This window comes from Phocoena phocoena, chromosome 13 (genome assembly GCF_963924675.1).
Source record: "Phocoena phocoena chromosome 13, mPhoPho1.1, whole genome shotgun sequence".
Taxonomy (NCBI): Eukaryota; Metazoa; Chordata; class Mammalia; order Artiodactyla; family Phocoenidae; genus Phocoena; species Phocoena phocoena.
The window spans coordinates 18,132,196-18,152,459 of NC_089231.1; the positions used below are offsets into that span (position 1 = coordinate 18,132,196).

At 34.4% G+C, this 20,264-nt stretch overlaps 1 protein-coding gene across 1 annotated transcript in view; it reads left to right on the forward strand.

Annotated features, from left to right (window-relative positions):
- The window catches only part of TXNL1 (thioredoxin like 1), a 34,140-nt gene extending 14,397 nt beyond the window's left edge, over positions 1-19,743 (forward strand). Inside the window, exons 4-8 of the mRNA XM_065889836.1 lie at positions 7,411-7,533; positions 9,198-9,267; positions 11,032-11,204; positions 13,337-13,441; positions 19,509-19,743. Coding sequence (XP_065745908.1) covers positions 7,411-7,533; positions 9,198-9,267; positions 11,032-11,204; positions 13,337-13,441; positions 19,509-19,538 — 501 coding nt within the window. The 3' untranslated portion in view covers positions 19,539-19,743. The remainder of the gene's footprint in view (positions 1-7,410; positions 7,534-9,197; positions 9,268-11,031; positions 11,205-13,336; positions 13,442-19,508) is intronic.
- The last annotated feature ends 521 nt before the right edge of the window (positions 19,744-20,264 follow it).

Here is a 20,264-nt window from a genome sequence, read left to right on the forward strand (position 1 = left end):
CTTCATGGTAGCTGACTTGTTTATGCAAATTGGTAAAACCTGCCTACCAAAATAATATTTGTATATATATTTTTTAATTTTGCTTGTTATAAAGTCATTGTGTTGGCAGATTAAAAATGAATTTTTTTTAAAAAAAGTGTTACCTCAAGTTAAAGCTAGTATATGAAAGCATGTATACCAAGTACATTTAAAAATTTTTTAATTAATTAATTAATTTATTTATTTGGCTGAGTCAGGTCTTAGTTGCGGCATGCGGAATCTTTCATCGCAGTACACGGCCTCTTCGTTGTGGTGTGAGGGCTTCTCTCTAGTTGTGGCACGTGGGCTCTAGAACGTGTGGGCTCAGAAGTTACAGCATGTGGGCTCTAGCTGTGGTGTGCAGGCTTCAGAGTGTGCAGGCTCAGTAGTTGCAGCACATGAATTCTCTAGTTGTGGTGCACGGGCTCTAGAGCTTGCGGGCTCAGTAGTTGTGGTGCGCGGGCTTAGTTGCCCCACGGCATGTGGGATCTTAGTTCCCTGACCAGGGATCAAACTTGTGTTATCTGCATTGGAAGGAGGATTCTTAACTATTGGACCACCAGGGAAGTCCACCAAGTACATTAAAACAGGCCTGCCATAGAGCTACCAGTCATTATGTAAGGCCCTTAAATTCATGTTGAATAAGGAGAACCTGTAGTCAGGTATATATGAGAGATTCTTTTTGTGTTTATGGGTGGAGGGGGAGTTGTGTCTTCAGAAAGTGTCTTTAACATGTGGTAGTGGCATTAATTACTTTAAGTTAAGGACTTAATAATTAATATTTATTTAAAATAGAACTGTTATATGATAATTTGAAACGGTAATATTCAGTTAGAAAATATGAACATGTGTAAGTCAGGGTTATGACGCCTTTTGGAAAATTTTGGAAATCATTTGACTTGTAAACAGTTGTGTTTACTTCTTTGTATTTTTTCCTTTATTAGTTAGGGTTTTTGCATGAAAGAGTCTTAAGGGCGCAGCAGTCTTGGCTGCTTAGCTGCAGCGATACTTCTTTACGTCAGCTAAGTGTGCTATCAGGGTTTTGGCTTTGGGTAGGAAATAAGCAGGGAAAAATGAAGTTTTAGGAAATAAGACATTTAATTTCATCCAGGTGTTATGAATACAAAGTGAAAAGCTGTTAAAAACATTTTCATTTTTTTCCATCAGGTGTCAATGAAGACTTTAAAAGTTTTGAACTACAGGTCTTATAGGGTCATTAAATATTTAAAACTGGTAATGTGTTCCCAAGAACGGCATTGTTTTCACAACACAAATGGAAACTGAATGAAAACCTGTATCTTAAAGTAGATTTAAATATAAGTATTACAAAAATGTATTGACAATTTTAAAATAAAATTTTAGGTTTCTTAGAATAAAGACTTTCTCTCATTACATTTAAATGCTAAAAGGCTATATAATTATTGATTTCACACATCCTATAGTTTTGAAACTCCTGATTTGACTGGAGCCAGAGTGAAAGAAAGAAATATCTCTCTTAGGGGGGTTTGAGATATTACAAAAGATGTAGGGTATGATACTCAAAAGGTTAAGAATCAAAAATCAGAAGTAGTACAGTGTTTTTGTAAACATCATGACTTTGAGTTTTTAATATGTTTATAGAAGTTCGAAAAAATTTTGTTTTTCCAATCCTGTTGTCTTTTATTTATTTCTCTTATCTTACTATAGAGACTTATTCCACGGTAGTATTGAAAGCAGACATCCTTGACTCGTTTCTCATCTTAGGGGGAAAGCATGCAGTCTTTCACTATTAAGTATGTTAGCTGGAAGTTTCTCATATATGCCTTTTATCAGCTTGAAGAAATTCTCTTCTATTCCTAATTTGTTGAGAATTTTTTAAAATCAGAAATGGATATTAGATTCTTAACAAATATTTTTTTCTGTGTCCGTTGAGATGATCATGTTTCAACATTTTGTTTCTTAACATGGTGAATTACATTGAGTGACTTCTGCCTGTTAAACCAACCTACCATAACCTAGCATACTCTAGCCACTCTTGACTATGATGCATTATCCTTTTAATATATTGTGAATTAGGTTTGCTAAAATTTTGTTTAAAATATTTGCCTCTATATATATGAGGGACATTGGTCTGTAGTTTCCTTTCTTGTATGTTTTGGTGTCAGGGTAATGCTGGTGTCATTAAATTAGTAAATATTCTCTCCTCTTCAATTTTCTGGAAGCGTTTGTGTAGAATGGGTACTATTTCTTCCTATAATACTTGTTAGAATTTAATAGTAAAGCCAGCTGTTCCTGGAGTTTTCTTTGTGGGAAGATATTTTTGTTTTTTGGGTTTTTTTTTTTGCGGTACGCGGGCCTCTCACTGTTGTGGCCTCTCCCATCGCGGAGCACAGGCTCCGGACGCGCAGGCTTAGCGGCCATGGCTCACAGGCCCAGCTGCTCCGCGCAGGAGGACCCTCAACCACTGCGCCACCAGGGAAGCCCTGTGGGAAGACGTATAACTACAAATTTAATTTTTAAAAATAGGTAAACAATCCAGTTATCTATTTCTTCTTGAGTGAGCTTTGGTGGTTTGTGTCTTTCAAGGAATTTGTCCATTTCATTTGTGTTGTTGAACTTATGTGCAAAAAATTGTTCATAATATTCTCTCATTTTTTTAATATCTAAAGAAACTGTAGTACTGTCACCTCTCCTAATATTGGGATTTTTTGGTCTTGACCACTCTGGCTAGATGTTTCTTAACACTGATCTTGTCAGAGAACCAGCTTTTGATTTCATTGAGTTTCTCTATCGTTTTTCTGTTTTTCATTTCATTGCTTTGATGTTTATTATTTTCTTTTCTCTGTTTACTTTGGGTTTAATTTGCTCTTCTCTTTCTAGTTTCTTAAGGTAGAATTTGAGACCTTTCTTATTGCCTAATATAGGCATTTAGTGCTATAAATTCCCCACCCTGGGACTTTCCTGGTCGTCCAGTGGTAAAGAATCCACTTTCCAATGCAGGGGACGCGGGCTCGGTATCTGGTTGGGAACTGAGACCCCACATGCTGCAGAGCAGCTAAGCCCGAGCGCCACAACTACTGAGCCCGTGTGCCTCAACCAGAGAGCCTGCATGCTCTGGAGCCCTCACACCACAACTAGAGAGAAGCCCATGCGCCACAACAATAAAAAAAGCTCCCACATGCCACAACAAAGACCCAACGCAGCCAGAAAGAAAAAAATAAGTCCCTGCCCCAAGTATCTCTTTAGAAGTTGGGAAGGTTTTAAACATTCTATTTTTTCTCTCCCCTATTTTCTTTTTAATTTACTTATTATTTTTAAAATTTTATTTATTTTATTTTATTTTTTAACACCTTTACTAGAGTATAATTGCTTTACAATGGTATGTTAGTTTCTGCTTTATAACAAAGTGAATCAGCTATACATATACATATATCCCCATATCTCCCCCCTCTTGCATCTCCCTCCCACCCCTCCTGTCCCATTATTAATTAATTAATTTATTTATTTTTATTTTTATTTTTTTGTGTTACGCGGGCCTCCCACTGTTGTGGCCTCTCCCGCTGCAGAGCACAGGCTCCGGACGCGCAGGCTCAGCGGCCATGGCTCACGGGCCCACCTGCTCCGTGGCATGTGGGATCTTCCCGGACCGGGGCATGAACCCATGTCCCCTGCATCGGCAGGCGGACTCTCAACCACTGCGCCACCAGGGAAGCCCCCATAATTTATTTTTTTAAAGATATCTTTATTGGAGTATAATTGCTTTACAATCCCATATTTTGTAAGAGTACCTAGTATGGCTTCAAATCGCATGAGGAGGCTATCAATATCAAGTCTTCTTCTCTAGAAGTTTGCAGGCTAGGCACTCTGGAATCAAACTTGTATTTACATGTGTTCTAAATCTTGAGGCTTATTAGTGTATTTCAGTGTTCCAACCTCTGACCTGTAGGTTTTGGTCTACAAATATGTCACATTCATCAAAATAAATATTAAATGTCCCTAATTTATGTAGTAGGTAGGACAGATCTTTCTTTAACCAAAAACTTTCTAACTTCCTGTGTGTCTCATGTTGGATTCCACTCACCTCCTCCCCCCAAAGGTGAAATTTGTTCAAGCAAACAAAAAATCTAGTTGACAGAGTAGTGTTATAAACATGCATGTCATTCACCTGTGTTCATCAGTTGTGAATATTTCCCTGTTTTTGTTCTATCTTGATGTGTATTTATCTGCTTTTATATTTTGCAGCATCATTTACAGAGTAAGTTATAGGCATCTAGGTGGTTCATCTGTAAATATTTCAGCATGGAGCTCCTAAGAACAAGGACATTCTCTTGTATAGCCATGATATCATTATCACTTCTAAGAAATTTAACATTGATATGATACCTATCCCTAACGTACAGCCTATATTCAGATTTCCTTAATATATCTCCAAAATATACTTTATAGCTGTTTTTCCCCAATCTTGGATCAAATCAAGGGTCATGCATTGCATTTAAGTTGTCAATCTCTTTAGTGTTCTTTAGTCTAGAAACTTCTCTCTGCCTTTTTTCTTTCATGACTGCCTTTTAATTTGTCTGTACCATGCAGCATGTGGGATCCTAGTTCCCTGACCAGGGATCGAACCTGAGCCCCCTGTATTGGAAGCGCAGAGTCCCAACCACTGGACCTCCAGGGAAGTCCCATGACTGCCTTTTTTTTAAGTTTAAAGCAACGCCAGTCTACTGTAGTAGCCACTAGGCACATGTGGCATTTTTTATGTGACTGGGGCAACTGAGGAACTGAATTTTTAGTTTTATCTATTTTTAATTGATTTAGTTTTAAATTTACACATGTGGCTAATGGCTGTCTCATTGTACAGTGCAGGTCTGGACCATTTGTCTTACACAGTGTCCCACAGTCTGGATTTGTCTGGTTGTGTTCTCATGATTCTTTCCTCATTATTGGCAAGTTGATTGCATAAGTAGTGATACTTATTTCCAATTACATATTTTTGCAAATATGTCAGTTTGCAGTTATGTCAAGTATACAATATTATGCCAGTTTGTCCCAGACAGTGTTGTAAAACAGAGTACTTTAATGCAACTGTTCAAATATGATACTTGTTTTGTGTGCCCCATGATAAATTAAAAAGCAATTTTAAATTATTTACCTATTTAGTTTATTTTCATCATTAAGGTATTGGAAGTACGACTGCAATGTTGTCTTCAAGCCTGGGATCTTGATCCTGCATATAGTATGGAAGAGGCATCTCGGTAGGATGGTAGACAAATGTTTGAAAGATTTTGTCACATTTTCAAGGCAAATGTTCAAGAAGTTCAGAATAATTCTGTAGTAGTAGAACTTAGCTGTGTAGTGCTCCTTTTCTTCCTGCCTCCCTTTTTGAATTGGCTACATTATGTTACCCTGAGTAATACATTTAACATCTAATGCAATGTAACATTTGATATAATAGAAAAGAATATTTTGGCTTTGGAAGCATTTAGGCTAGTCTATGAATAATTAAGGGTATATTCTAATGGATTATTACCATATTGATAATTATTTGAAATGTAAAGTTTTCTTTAGTCTTTCAGTACTATATACACATGTATTAGTATGTGTATTAGTATTCGTAATAAAGACTGATAGAATGGTGAACATGTATCTGATAACTTAGAATACTTGGTAATCTTTATTTTTTACTTTTTTTTAAATTACTTGGTAAACTTTAAAAACAGTTTTTGTTTAGTAGGTGAAATGGATACTTTTCTAGAAAAATAGTTTCAAAATCAACTCCACTAGAAGCAGAACTCCTAAATAGACCAATCACCATTGAGGAAATAGAGAAAATAGTAAAAGGGCTCTTACTTAAATACCAAGATGACTTCACAGGGAAATTCTACCAAATCTCTAAAGATCAGGTAGTCTTGTGTTAACTGCAACTACTCAAGACCGTATAAAAAGAGAGAAAACTTTCATTTTGAAGTTTCATTTTGAAGTAAGTTATGACATTGATCCCAGAATCTGACAAAGTTTGCAGCAAAAAAGAAAGCTACCAACCAGTTCCAGTTAGGAATATTGGTGTACAAATCTTAAATAAAATATTAGTAAACAAAATTCAGCAATCTAGAGGAGAAAAATCATGATTTCCTAATATGGGGAAAAAGCATTTGACAGAATGCAATATCTATTTATTTCTAAAGTGTTCAATAAAATTTTAATGGGGAAGTACTGGAGGCATTCCCACTGAAGTCAGAAACAAGACAGGGATGACCACTGTCACTGCAACTCTATGGCGTTGTGTTGAAAGTATTAGCCAAAACATATACAGGAAAATGTTAAATGACACCACAGGGAAGCACTCAGCAAAATCCAGAATATAAGAAATCTATAGGCTAAATAACTGTAGATTAAAAGAGATTTAAGAGACATTAACTAAATACGGTATTTGTACTTTTCTTGGATTCTTATTCTGAGACTCAGTAATTTCAACTGTAAAACATTTATGAGACAGTTGAAGAAATTTGAACATTGATATTGATAATATTAAAATATTATTCATTGTTTTAGTTGTGATAATGATACTGAGGATTTTTTCGGAGTACTTATCTCTTGTGAACACACTGAAATGTTCATGAATGAAATGAAAAAAATGTCTAAAATTTACTTGAAAATAATTGGGAGAAAGGTTGGGAATGGTTACAGGGTAAAGGTGAGATAAGAGTGGGCATGAGTTGATGATTATTGTAGCTGGGAGGTGGATACCTGAGGTTCACTGTATTAGTCTATTTGTATATGTTTGGAGTTTTCCATGATAAAAATTTTTTAAATAGTTATTTGCTATTCATCTTTAAACTCTTCACGGATATAGGTTTAAAGAGTGCATGATTACTAGAAGAGGGAGGTCGGCTTTCTTTGGATATTTTGTAGATATTTTAATTGGCATATTTTCCATTTCAAAACACTGCTATTAAAAAACGTATAAGTCAACATTTAATAATCTTTGTGTTAAAGACTTGATTCTGGATTCTTATTAAGTGGGCTAAGCCTAAATTTGGCTTTAATTATTAGTGATAGACGTCAGTTAGAAGTTCAAATGAAAGGGTTATTATAAAAGTTTTAGTAACTATTTTAAATGAGATATAAGTTTTCTTTAAAATTGCTTAATCAAGAGAGAGTCATTCCAATATAAAATAAAAAGTTTAGAAAAAAAAGAATCACATACAAGGATGTATTGTACAACACAGGGAATAGTCAGTATCTTATAGTAACTATAAATGGAATATAACCTTTAAAAATTGTTAATCACTATGTTGTATCCCGGAAACATAATATTGTACAATAAAAAAAAGAATCACATATTTACATTTCTTATTAAGATTTTTATACCAAATCCAAATGCTTTGCCTAAAGTCTTGGTTTAATTTTTTTCAGATGGATTTAATGCCTTTTATTAACAAAGCTGGCTGTGAATGTCTTAATGAAAGTGACGAGCATGGATTTGACAACTGTTTACGAAAAGACATGACCTTCTTGGAATCTGATTGTGATGAACAGGTAACCGAATGCTTAAGGCTTATCAGTATTTATGCCTGCTCTTTTTTCTTGTTCAGGTTTCCATCTCAGGATTTTATGTTTTTCTTTTCCAGATGCTCACTTCTTTCTTCCTTTTTATAAGTTCACCCCTGTCCTTTGACCCTGCAGACCCCCGTTTCTTTGTTCTTCTATGCCAGCTGCACGATGGAGAATCACTGATCTCTTGGATTGCCCTGAAGGCTGAGTTGAGCCTTCACTCTTCCTAAGTCCTTTTGTTCATTCTTGACTTGCCTTCATACTTCCTATACGACTTTGTCCCTGAGAAATAGAAACTAATTAGATGAGCCCTCCCTGTATGTCTAGTCCTCACTCCCAGATGTAAACCTGTTGTATTTCCCTATAATTCCCAGCATTATTGTTCCAGAGGAAGTAGTGTAGTATAGTACTGCCTTTATCAAGCCATCTCTGTCTTCATCTTGACTGTTATTTTCCTTAATTTAATTTCTATTCCATTGCCTCTGCTTTGTCCCCATTTCCTGTTCATCTTTTACATGTTCACAAAAGTTATTTCTCTAAAATATAAATCTGATCATGCTTCTCTTTCTTAAAAGAGTTAAATGGTTCTTCAGTGACTTCAGGAAGAAGGTGTCGTATTCTTGCTGACTTTATATGCTTCTAGCTTTCTACTCTCATAATCCTCTTCACCTGTGGTTCAAGTCTCTAAGCATGTCATGCTTATTTTCCGGCACACAATTACAGGTCAAGTATAAAAGGTACTTACATAACCAAAGGGAGTAATTTAAGTATTTTCTTAAGCAAATAGACCACAGTGATTTGAAATCATAAATCCAAATCCCCTCTTTCTTTGCTCTAGCCAGAGCTACCTTACTGTATAGCTTTGAGAATATCATTCACATTGTGCTCCTTGTAAATGGTGCCCTGAAATAATGTGGTGATGCGTATCAGAAGGACTGGATACAGCTTCCCTGAAATCTTCCTGCCAAGGAAATCTTCCTCCCAGGGTAGAAGCATAGGTACCTACATCAGACAGAATTTTAGCTGGAAAGAAGATTGAGTGAATGAATCAGAGATAGGCATTTCGGCATTGTTTTGTGTTCCAGTTCCCTTACCTGGCTTTTCAGATTCAGTTAGTCAGATAAATTTAAGATGGAGGTTTGGAGGTTACTGTTAGAGCTGTGAGTCCTGTTCTCTTGAGTTTTGGATCAAATAGAGTTCATTTGAGGTCTAGTCTCTCCACGTAGCCTGTGTGCATTGTCTCCAAATTGTCAAGTGACGTGGGTGGATGCTTCCACAAATAAATTGTTTTGAAAAATAATAAGCTTAATATGCTAAAATATATAGTTTTAATTTCGGGATTTTGTTTGTTTTTTTGGAAAGCAGGTTGCTTATCAGTTTTAGGTTATAAGACATTAGGTTCTTACACATAATTTTAGTTAATTCTATTAAATTTTGTTGTTATTTCTTTATACGAATAATACATTAATGTATTGCTCAAATGTCAACCTAATCAAGTTACTTTCAACTTACTGATATTCTGTATTACATTGGTTTTGTTAGATGAATTAAATTTTGTCTGCTGCTTAATTATTTAAATCTCCTTAGCTATTGTGTTATTTAAGGTGTTCAACAGTCCTTTAAAAATGAAACTATTATTTTCTTCACAGCTACTTATTACCGTGGCATTCAATCAGCCTGTTAAGCTTTATTCAATGAAATTTCAAGGGCCGGATAATGGTGAGTAATGGGTGCTTTTCTTTAAACTAACTTTCTGCTCTGTAGACCTGCTAGCACATATTTAAAACTTTTCTTTTTTTTTAAATTGAGGTATAGTTGATGTATACTCCTATGTAAGTTTTAAGTGTACAACATAGTGATTCACAATTTTTAAGGGTTATTCCATTTATAGTAATTCTAAAATATTGGCTATATTCCCTGTGTTGTACACTATATCCTTGTAGCTTATTCATTTTATACATAGAAGTTTGTACCTCTTAATCTCTTACCCCTATCTTGCTCCTCCCTCCTCCCCTCTTCCACACTGGTAACCACTAGTTTGTTTATCTGTGAGTCTGCTTCTTTTTTGTTATATTCCCAAGTTTGTCATAGTTTTCAGATTCCACATATAAGTAAGTGATATCATACAGCATGTGTCTTTCTCTGTCTGACCTATTTCACTTAGCATAATACCCTCCAGGTCCATCCATGTTGTTGCAAATGGCAAAATTTCATTCTTTTATGGTTGAGTAGGATTCCATTGTATATATATTTACTACATCTTCTTTATCCATTCTGTTGATGGACACTTAGGTTAAAAACTTTTTATTAAATAGAGGTAAAGATTTCTTGTTTTGGGAAGGAGTGAAATTGTTCTTAGAACAAAGCAGTGGGCAAATAATGTGAGATTATTGGACCGAAAGTAATAAAAAAAGAAATGTTTACCCTTTTTCCAAAGTTTTTTATTTTAGAATTTAAGTTCCCTTTTAATCTGAAAACGAGGTAGCCCTTTCTTCCAACTAAAGATTCTAGGTTTGAGGTAGCTGTTTTTCAGGATCAGAACTGGGAGAATTATTTCACATTCCTCCTGTTATAGGTGATAAGACAGGCTCCGGATCTTCCTATTTGTGCTCTAATTATAGTTTCATCTTGTTTGTACATATTATGATGCTGTAAACATGATTGTACAGACTTGGCATTTTTCTTTGCATTAAATAAAGAATTGTGCTATTCACCCTCCCACCCCCTTTTTTCTGTTTCTTACTGAAGTGTTTTTTGCTGGTTGGGGCGGGCAGGGGTGGGGGCATGGGGTGGGCAGTGGGGACTAGGATTCTGGTTTTTTAGTTGATTGGGAGAAGCAGTATGCTTATCAGGTAGCATTCCCTTATCATTTGCTATTCTAAATTTTCATGTATTAATGACTTTTCACTAATAAAATTGTTTCTTTATTCTGAGAATACAAAGTATTTATAAAAGCAAATGCTATAGAAATGAGTATTTAAGCAGTGTGACTACCTTAAGATTCCTTAATGAGTCACAAAACACTGGTCTGAAGTTAAAAGGACTAAGACTCTATCAATATGATTTTACCACTGAGCACATCCTAATCCCTAAGATGAATTTTGGTAGTTTGTGTAATTAATTTCCTTCTGGCTAAATGTTGTCACTGATAGTGCTTTCCTCCTAAATAACAAAATGTACCAACTGATGGCAACTGCAAGACCCGCGTCAATGTTATTTCTTTTATGAAACTTTCTGTCAGCCTGCATGTGCTGTCAGACTCCACTGCCACCTTCCCTATACCTCCTCACTGAGAGTTGTACATGTATCATAGTATGTCTTTTATAGTTGAGGGCAAGAACTCTGTGTATATGTTATGCATGTACATATATATGTATGTGTTTTCATCTAGTATTCCTAGTACTTAGTATAGTTTTAGCAGGCCAAGAATATACCAGTAATATGTTTGGCGTTAGCATTTAATTTTATTCTACCATTTTATAGGTCAGGGTCCTAAGTATGTAAAAATTTTTATCAATCTACCCCGGTCTATGGATTTTGAAGAGGCAGAAAGAAGTGAGCCAACTCAAGCTCTGGAACTAACAGAGGATGATATTAAAGAAGATGGTATTGTCCCACTTCGTTATGTAAAGTTTCAGAATGTTAACAGTGTAACTGTAAGTAATATTTCATCCAGATATATTTAACGGGTTGTGGGTGACAGTTCATGCCATCTTTAGTATCCTAGCTGATTCCACGTGATCCTTAAAAGTAATAATTGTCCACTTGGTTTGAAATGCATAAACATGTCTAATGAGCTAATTGAATTTTCTTCTTTCTAATTCATCTGTGTGCCCTAAAGAGGAAAGACGGATTGATTTTTTTTTTAATTTGTGGATTTGTCAGTTTACATATATATATATTACGTATACATCTTTGGCAACTTTTGTTAAAAGTTTATTCTAGAACATTTATACTTAAATAGAAGATATTTGTGCTTCCTTCATACCTGGTAATGAGTGATGATACGTTTGTAAAGTCCAATTTACTTTTCTAGAATATAGAGTTTTTAATAGTGTAGTGGCTGCGATCTCAGTAAAAATGGCTTTTAAAAGATAGTTTTATATTATCTTAATTTACATTAAGAAAGCAGCAGCTTTTTAGCAGTTATTAATTGCTTTTGTGAATTTTAGTATTAAAACCCAAAATATGCTCCTAAACCACCTGTCCACCCTAGCCCGTTCCTTCAGAGGAGGGGGTAGGAGGGTTATAAAAGAATAGTAGAATACCTAGAAAAAGGAGTAGGAACCAGCACAGAGTCACTTGAGAACAAGGCGTGCCAAGCTAATGTGATTTCTTTGTGTTAGTGGATTCTGGTTTTTGTAAATTAGAAGAATGCCATAGCATGTGTTCATTTTAGGAGGTTTTCAGTAGAATTTCACAGAATATACTTAGTGGTAAGATGAAAGATTATATAAAGTTGAGTTTTCAGTAGTTGAAATATTTTACCCAGATAAAATTACAGAAAATGGTTATATCATACTGGAACACTGGTTATGAAATATTTTTTTGACTTTACTCATATTTGTAACATTCAGTTAATAACACCTGTTACTTTATTTAGTGATGGGAGGAAGGCATTTGTTTATTGGAAAAGCCCTTTAAACCCAGAGATCCTAATATAATCTCCTCTATCTTTGAGAATCATTGAACATAGTTATCTTGTGATAGGTTCACAGTCTTCACTGTGTCCTATCAAAATCAAAATTTTAGTCAAAAAAAAAAAAAATTTTAGTCAGTGACTTAAATCCCGACAGAGAAAGCATGCCTGTCACTTTTTTTGGTGATAAAATTGAAATTGAAATGACAGCTTTGATCCGGAAGTCTGATCAGAATAAGTAGATGGATTTTAAAAGCAGTAAATATAAACTGTTGTGCTTAGATTAAAAAAGCATTGCAAATAAATAGATAGCTAGTTTAATAGTCCACTTATTATAGACTTAGAGTTTTTAATTGAATAGCTCAGTTTGAGATGAATCTGTGGTTTCCTGTAAAAACAACAAAAACTGATTGCTTAGTGCCATCTGAGAATGAAAAAAGTATGTTGCTGAATTCAAGAGAGGCAATAATCTTAAGTAGACAGCATGTAGAGTATTATTTTAATAGAGCAAATTTTAAAAATCCAATATATTGAAAAAGGATCTATGAGTAAAGTTTCTGTCTCCTAACATGCTGAGGGGAGTTTTTAAATAGAAAGGGTAAAGAGCCAAGCTTGAAAAAACATGTAAGCCACAGTATAGTTTTAGGACCCTATTTCCAGTACTATTTTTTTCTTTTAAAATTGTAGGAAATAGAACGAATGAAGGATTATCAGAAAGAATATAACTGCAGAGATTTTCCTCAGTGAAAAATTATAATTTTAGTAAAGTTTCAGTAACACTCTGCCCACTGTAATCATGAATTTCATACCCTTTCAACATTCTTTGTAAATAATTTAACTATGACCCTTCCACACTATCACACTAAATCATCAAGAACTTGTGTATGTGAGTGTCTTGCCATGACATCCCTGGAGAAGGTAAGAATAGCTGGGCAAACAATAGAATTAATAATGCTATAGGAGTACTAGTCTAAATGTAATTCGGATTAATCCTTACAAAGAATGGAAGGTATTTTTTATTAATAACCTAAGGAAATTGATTACATTTAAAGCATGTTTATAAAAGGAGTGTAATCATTAATGTAAAAATCTTTCCTTTTTTGGTGTGTGTGTGTGTGTGTGTGTGTGTGTGTGTGTGTGTGTATGTAGATATTTGTTCAGTCCAATCAGGGTGAAGAAGAAACAACAAGAATTTCATATTTTACTTTTATTGGGACTCCAGTCCAGGCAACAAATATGAATGACTTCAAACGAGTAAGTTTGTTTAAATGATAGCTAGGAGAAATAAAAATAACAATTTTAAGGAAATAATTTTAAAGCTGTCAAAATCATGTCATGAAATTTTATAAGGTTAAACAGAACAGTAGGTTCTTCTAATCACATTTTTAGATTTCTTACTAAACGAAATCTCTAATAAAAGTAAGTCCTACTGTTATAGTGTCTGTTAATGAATGGCATCCAAATAAGAGGGGTAAAAATTATTGTTTGGTTATAGAAAGTAGTTAGGAATAATGAAAAATAGTAGTAGTGAGTTAAATCATTATTAATGAATTTTTAAGAACTTTGCTTGCTTATATTAAGATTTTCATTATCATTGTTTCTGATGAAAACATATTTAAAATGACAATTTTAATCAAAAAGAATGGACTCAGTTTTACTACACTGAGATGCTTTCAAACCATGTCTTCGTGCTGAAAGAACACATTTCAGCAAATAACTATTCAGTGAACAGACATATATGTATGTATTCAGTGAATTTTTTTGTTTTTTGATTTTGAGGACATAGTCCCAAAGTTTGTGAAAGAATTTATAAGTTCCATGGGACCTTTAGGAAAGAGAACATTTTTTTCATTCTTGGAGCTACTTCTAATTGGTAACGGTTCATTTAGGATGACTCTTAAAATACACAACCACAGATCATAGATGTACTTATCAGTACAGAACCCGGTTGCTGTACACAGACTAAATGTGCAGCAGCACCGGAGATGTAGGTTTTACTTGTGTTTCTGATGCTGCATCTGGCGGGCAGTCTAGAACTTGGGGTGATTATAAGAGAGGAAGAGTTTCCCTAGCATTGTCAATGCCTGGAGGAAGAGGCACCTGGCTTAAAACTTAGAGCCCTGTTTGGGGAATTGGAGCCATGGAACACCCTGAAAACGTATTCTTTTTGATGGCACTGCAGATATAATTTTAATCCAATAACAGAAAAATTCATAAAATTTCATAACGGTGGATGAGCTTATAAAATTGTACGCTGTTTTTGCAAAAGTGATAACCTTGACAATAGATATTTTAATGTCATTTTCCAACTGCTACCTTTCTGTCTCACAGCATAGTTAACTTTTGGGAGGTTTAGAAACAATTATTAGATCTGTCATGTCAAATGTTTGACATGCACATAATGACAGATCAGAAGAAGCAGAGATTAAACATCTACGTTTTTATGATATGAAATATGCTGCACTGGGAAACTGTGAGCAACAGAGTCGTTTTGGCCGCCTGCTTTGCTACTTTGCTTGTTTGAATTAAATGCCATTGGATTTGGCTTTAACCATGCCTTGCATAGTTTCTTTTTAGCTCAGTTCTTTCCTAAGATCTATTATTCTGAATCCTGTTATTTTCTCATATCATTAATTCGGCTCTGGTTTCCTGCTTCTCACCTCAGCTTATGCTACTTGATTTCCATTTTTCCTTTAGGTAACCCCTACTCTATCTTGTCCATCTTCTTACCAGCCTGCCATTCAGTTATAGTTTTTCTAATGTGCATTAATAATTGTCCATCTAAGGATGTCTCCACCTCTTTGTTTTTAACATCCCACCTCACATCCCTTCTAGCCTATTTTCTCTCTTTTTTGACTATCAAGCTACCTTTTTTGGACTGTCTTCAGGATAGCAAAGATATTTTTCTTTTCTTGTTTGAGAGTATTTGTGTTTGTTTTAAAATGCTATTTACCTTATTGAAAATTATGGCAGAACAATAGTTCTCAAAACTTTTTGGTCCCAGGACCCCTTCACAGTACTAAAGATTATTGAGGACCAACATTTATCTAATATTTACCATTTTAGAAGTTAAAACTGAGAAATTTAAAAAATATTTATTTACAAATAAAATCACTGTTAACACAAGTAATATTTTAAAATATATATATTTCAAAACAAAAACTAATTTTGTGAGAAGAAGAGCATTGCTTTTACACTTTGACCAATTTGTTTATAGTCTAGCTTAATAGAATCCTCTCATTCTCATATCTGCTTCTGCATTCAGTCAGTTTTGCTATCGTAAGTCATGTAGCCTCTGGAAAACTTCATTGTACATTTGTGAGACAATGAGAGTTAGTTAAAGAGGCAAGTAACAATTTAGCATTATTATGAAGATAGTTTTGACCTTGAAGACTCCATGAAAGGGTCTCAGGGATGCCCAGCCTGGACCACACTGAGAACTGCTGTGAAAATAATGTAATGCTATAATGGACTCCCTTCTTCGTGTCCTGGACTTCTTAATCCATTGCTTTTAATGTTTGATAAATTTTAATTGGTTGAATGACTTTCTTATATATATTAATATTACATTTTCTTTCAGTAGTTTCCAAATGAGTTTTGTTCTCGTGTCATTCATTGAACTCTAGGGTTATTCCTCAAGAGTAAGTCCGTATTTCAGTTTTCTTCATGTTGTGCTAAGTCAACAACTTCAGTGTAGGAAAACTGCAATTAAAAAGCTAGCTTATGTTTAACTGAAATTGGCCTTGTGTAGAGTCACTTAATTAAAAACTATCAGTGAGCTTGGTGTTTCTAGTAAAGGAAATAAACGATACATGGTATGGTACTTGTTGTCCCTGTGGTACTATGCTAGGTATAGTCATAAGCTCTGCCAGTAACGAGTTTATCTTGTTAAAGGGTAATGCACAAACATTTGGAATGCTAATCAAAGTTAATCAAAGCTTTAGTTCACGGCTCTCTTCCTCTACAGAGTATTCTCATCCTTTCCCAGCCTGGTGATATTTCCTTCTTCCCAAGAATGGCTGGGAAAATATCAGAATGTTTTGTGGAGGAAAAGGGCCTAGAACTAAGCTGTGGGAGTAGAAATGGATAGAGGAAAAGATAGCAGTGGGCACTCTAGGTAGCATGGAAAACAGGAACCTTGGGCATGGAAGTGGGAAGGTGCAGGTCCTTCATTCGAGGATAGGTGAAGTATGGCACTTCTTTCCTTTATTTAGTTAGTCTGAATTTTAAAGGAATTGTACATAGCCATTGGAATTAAAAATTTCAATATAGATTGGGCATGTATTTTATCAGCACAGAGAGGAAAGTTTTGATACCTCTGTGTAGTGAAGAGAGCTGTGTAAAATGATTTTAATGAATGATAAAATAGAATTTGGTAGCGTTTTCAGTTTACATTTTTATGTTGTATGAGTTGTTTCCAGATAATTTTAGTTTTCAGAATGTCATTGATCTTCTCCTTATGTCACTAAGATGACAGAGCTAAGGTAATGCTGGTGAATCTTGGATGTGGCTAGAAATCTGAGACCACCTTGCATGCTGTTACAGCTTTAGAAGGTTGTACTTTTCAGATTTTGGAGACTAGAACATACCTTCCACTGGTCTGTTTTTGGCTCATAAGAAGCATTATGCCCAGACTTAGGCTTTCTGTTGTAAATGGATTCTTTGTGTTGCAGCATGAAAAAAGCTTGCCATTTTAATTGGAAGTAGATGTTTTCTTTGCTAAAATATGCTCTTTACATGGATTGCTTTATTTGAACACAAAAATAATATAAGTATACAAAACTGAGCAAAAATGAAGGGGCTTCTGCTTCTTAGGGAATGAGGTGCATTTGAAAGGCAGAGCAGATTTTCTGTGACTGTAATAAAAATAGACTTTTCTTAACTGGCCATTCACCGTATCAGCTATTATTGTAACATTTTTGTCTGTTTATTTTTCAGCTTTTTTAATCCAACTCAAATGAACTAAAACCAGAAGATTTTTAAAAATGAAGTAATATAAAGATTGACCTTATCTCACTCTACTCCCCTCCTTGCTTCTCTGCACCTGTCTGCTCTCACCCTTCTCATGTTCTCACCATTGTTGGGGCAAGATTTCTACAGCTTCTATCATCTGGATCAGCCTTCTTGTTACCTAAATTTCCTCAACTGTCTCTTCTTCAGATCTCATTCTAGTCATGTTTCTCAGTTGGCCTTTTATTTTTTTTGGTTTTTGTTCTGGGCTTGCAACTAGGTGCTTTAATTTCATTACCATACCAGGTTGCTCACCCAACTTTTTGTTACTTTTTTTAATTTACTTTCTCCTGTCTCATTTAATTTTGTGCTACATTTTGAGAAATAATTTTGCAATAAAACTTACATTGTTGTAAATGTTTTTAGATTTAACTAGTTAATGTTTTAATCTGATCTGAAGTTTAAATTTTATTTTTTAGGAGCTATAGAATCATTTTGGAAATCAAATACGAGCAGTTTCATCAAGTTCTTTTATATCAGTACTAGTGTAATATATTGATTAGGCTGAATTTGAGAGATGGGTGGGTTTTATTTTCTCATTGGAACTGTAGCCCCAAAATCTCTCTGCTGATTAATTGTGGGCATGTCCTGTGCTTTGCCAACGCAAGTGAGATCAAGGCCAGTTGAAAGACTTATGGACTGGATGTTAGGCTGGGTTAAAATATTAACATAGAAGATCAGTGGACTCTTGACTGAATAAATATTTTTGACACCTAATTTTGATGTACCAAAATTTTTGTTTGTCTGAGGTGTAATATAAAGACTTAAAAATGAATAAAAGAGCTTTACTTCTGGGGTGAGAAACTCCATATTGGAATGCTGAATTTCTTCTTTTTTACAGAGAATACACATTGGCAAGTTGAGAGTTATCAACCTGTGAAACAGTATGCAGATTCATGTCTTCTACTGTGTCACATCTGTTAAAATTTAAATTTTTAATATTAGTTGTTTTTGTTTTCTTTTGCTTAATCCAATAGCTCTGTGTTTTGTGTGTTCCCAAGGGATATGATGATCAATAATGCTTTCAGTGTTTATCTGCTTAAATCCATTTGTGGTACAGATAGTGCCACCTCCCCTTCTTTCTTAGGAAAGCTCCCCCCAGCTCTTAAAATCTAAATTTCTTAACTCTCATCCACGTACTCTTTTATGAGACTACCTTTTGTATCTTTTTGGCTTCTTGGGCTTTTTAACACATGGTTTCCTTGGATCAGAGAGGAGTTATTTTAAAGTAGTAAAAGTGATTTTCCTCAAGATGAGGAAAACAGCATTTCTAGCATCACGTGATTAGGAATTCAGTGGAAAGGGTTTTTATAATCTTTTCCCATGAATGACATTGACCCAGCCATGTTCTATTTTAGACCAGACTTGTACTGAAGACCTGTGTGAGTTTTACTTGATTCAGATACTACCGTTGGGACCAGAATCAATTTAAAATATGAAAATTATATTTACAGACATATATAGAAATTTTTTTGTATACAAATATATGTTCAATAGCTTGCAAGTAGATTTCCTTAAAGGAATTTCTGCCATGAGAATACATTGTTATAAACTTTAGATTTAAAGTAAATTGTTTGATTAGAACGTAGTTTTAGAGCCTGCCTTCCCACAGAGGATTTGTTTTCTAGAACTATTGGTAGAAACCAAATTTATTCTTTATATTTTTAATCTGCTACATTTATAGCAACTAGAACATTTTTTAAACCCTTCAGTAGAGAATTTTTCTAATCATTGCCTGAAACAAGGTTTATTCTTTATCATTTCAGTAGTACATTGTAGCAATCAGGGTTTTTTAAAAATAGAAACTAGGCCAAATTAGTCATTTTTAATCTGTTTTCATTGCATGTCTGCATATTGATAGAAAAGTCTAGAAACCTGTCATCTTGGGCATGAAGACATAAGTTTAGCATACTCTTTTAATTGTACATTATTTTATGATCGGCAGGCATTTGATATCTCATTGCCTAAAAATAGTATGCCAAATATGTTTCACTCATGTAGCATCATCTCTTTATTAACTTCTCTAAACTGTCAACCTTGTTTTGAAAAATTGCATTACTTTTTCTTAAAACAGTGTGGGAAACCAAAAATAGCCTGCATGTGTTTTATTTTTAATTTCTAGAGTCTGGGAAGGGAGGGAGGGTCACAGTGTGCTTCAACAATGAAGATAATACTGCATGCCAAAAAATTGCAAAGATAAAAATTAATACCAGCTTTTAAAAATGATTATAATTTGTAATATTATTTTTAAAATAACTCATATTTCTAAATCAATAAGAAGTACATATAAAGTTATTTTTGTTCTTCCTAGGTAGTTGGCAAAAAAGGAGAAAGCCACTAAGGTACAAAAGACACTGGAAGACCATATTGCAGTCAGATCTACAGCTCCTGGATAATTGCTTGATTCTCACCAGAGACTTTCAATATTTCATTCATTGCCATTACCAATAAATCATTGCTTTTGTTCAGATGGTATCACTAGTGTTTCTCTTGTAATCATAATACATGCAATTGTAAATAAAAGTAACTACTTTTGCCAAGCTTAATTTTTGTTGTTCTAAATAAGTATTTTCCCTTTCCATTTATTTGAAAATTGGCCACCTTCTGATTTTAGCAGAGACATAGGTGTCTGGTAGCATAGTGATCAAAAGACAGTTTCTCTCTTTAGAGGAGCAGAACTGTTTTAGGGAATTAAGGAGTGTATGTGCGCTCATGTGCACACACACAGGAAGTGATTTTGATGAGGGACTTGGAACGGCTAACCATGTTCCAATGAGTAACTAACTCATGTTTGTTAAACGGCATTTGGGTATCGGCTATAGAAATTACTCAAATTATAAACTACCAGAATTAAATAAGTTTAATGAGATTTAACTGTTCTCACCTAAAACTATTAGTTAATGGGACCACAGATTTTAAACCCTATTGGATAAACTTTTAAAATTTGTGTTATTTTCTTTACTAGTAGAGGTATGTTGAAATCTGACAGTAGGGAAAAATATAGTACTATGAATTCATGAAGCAACAGGAATTGATCTCTTTTAATCAAGCGTTTAATATTTTAACT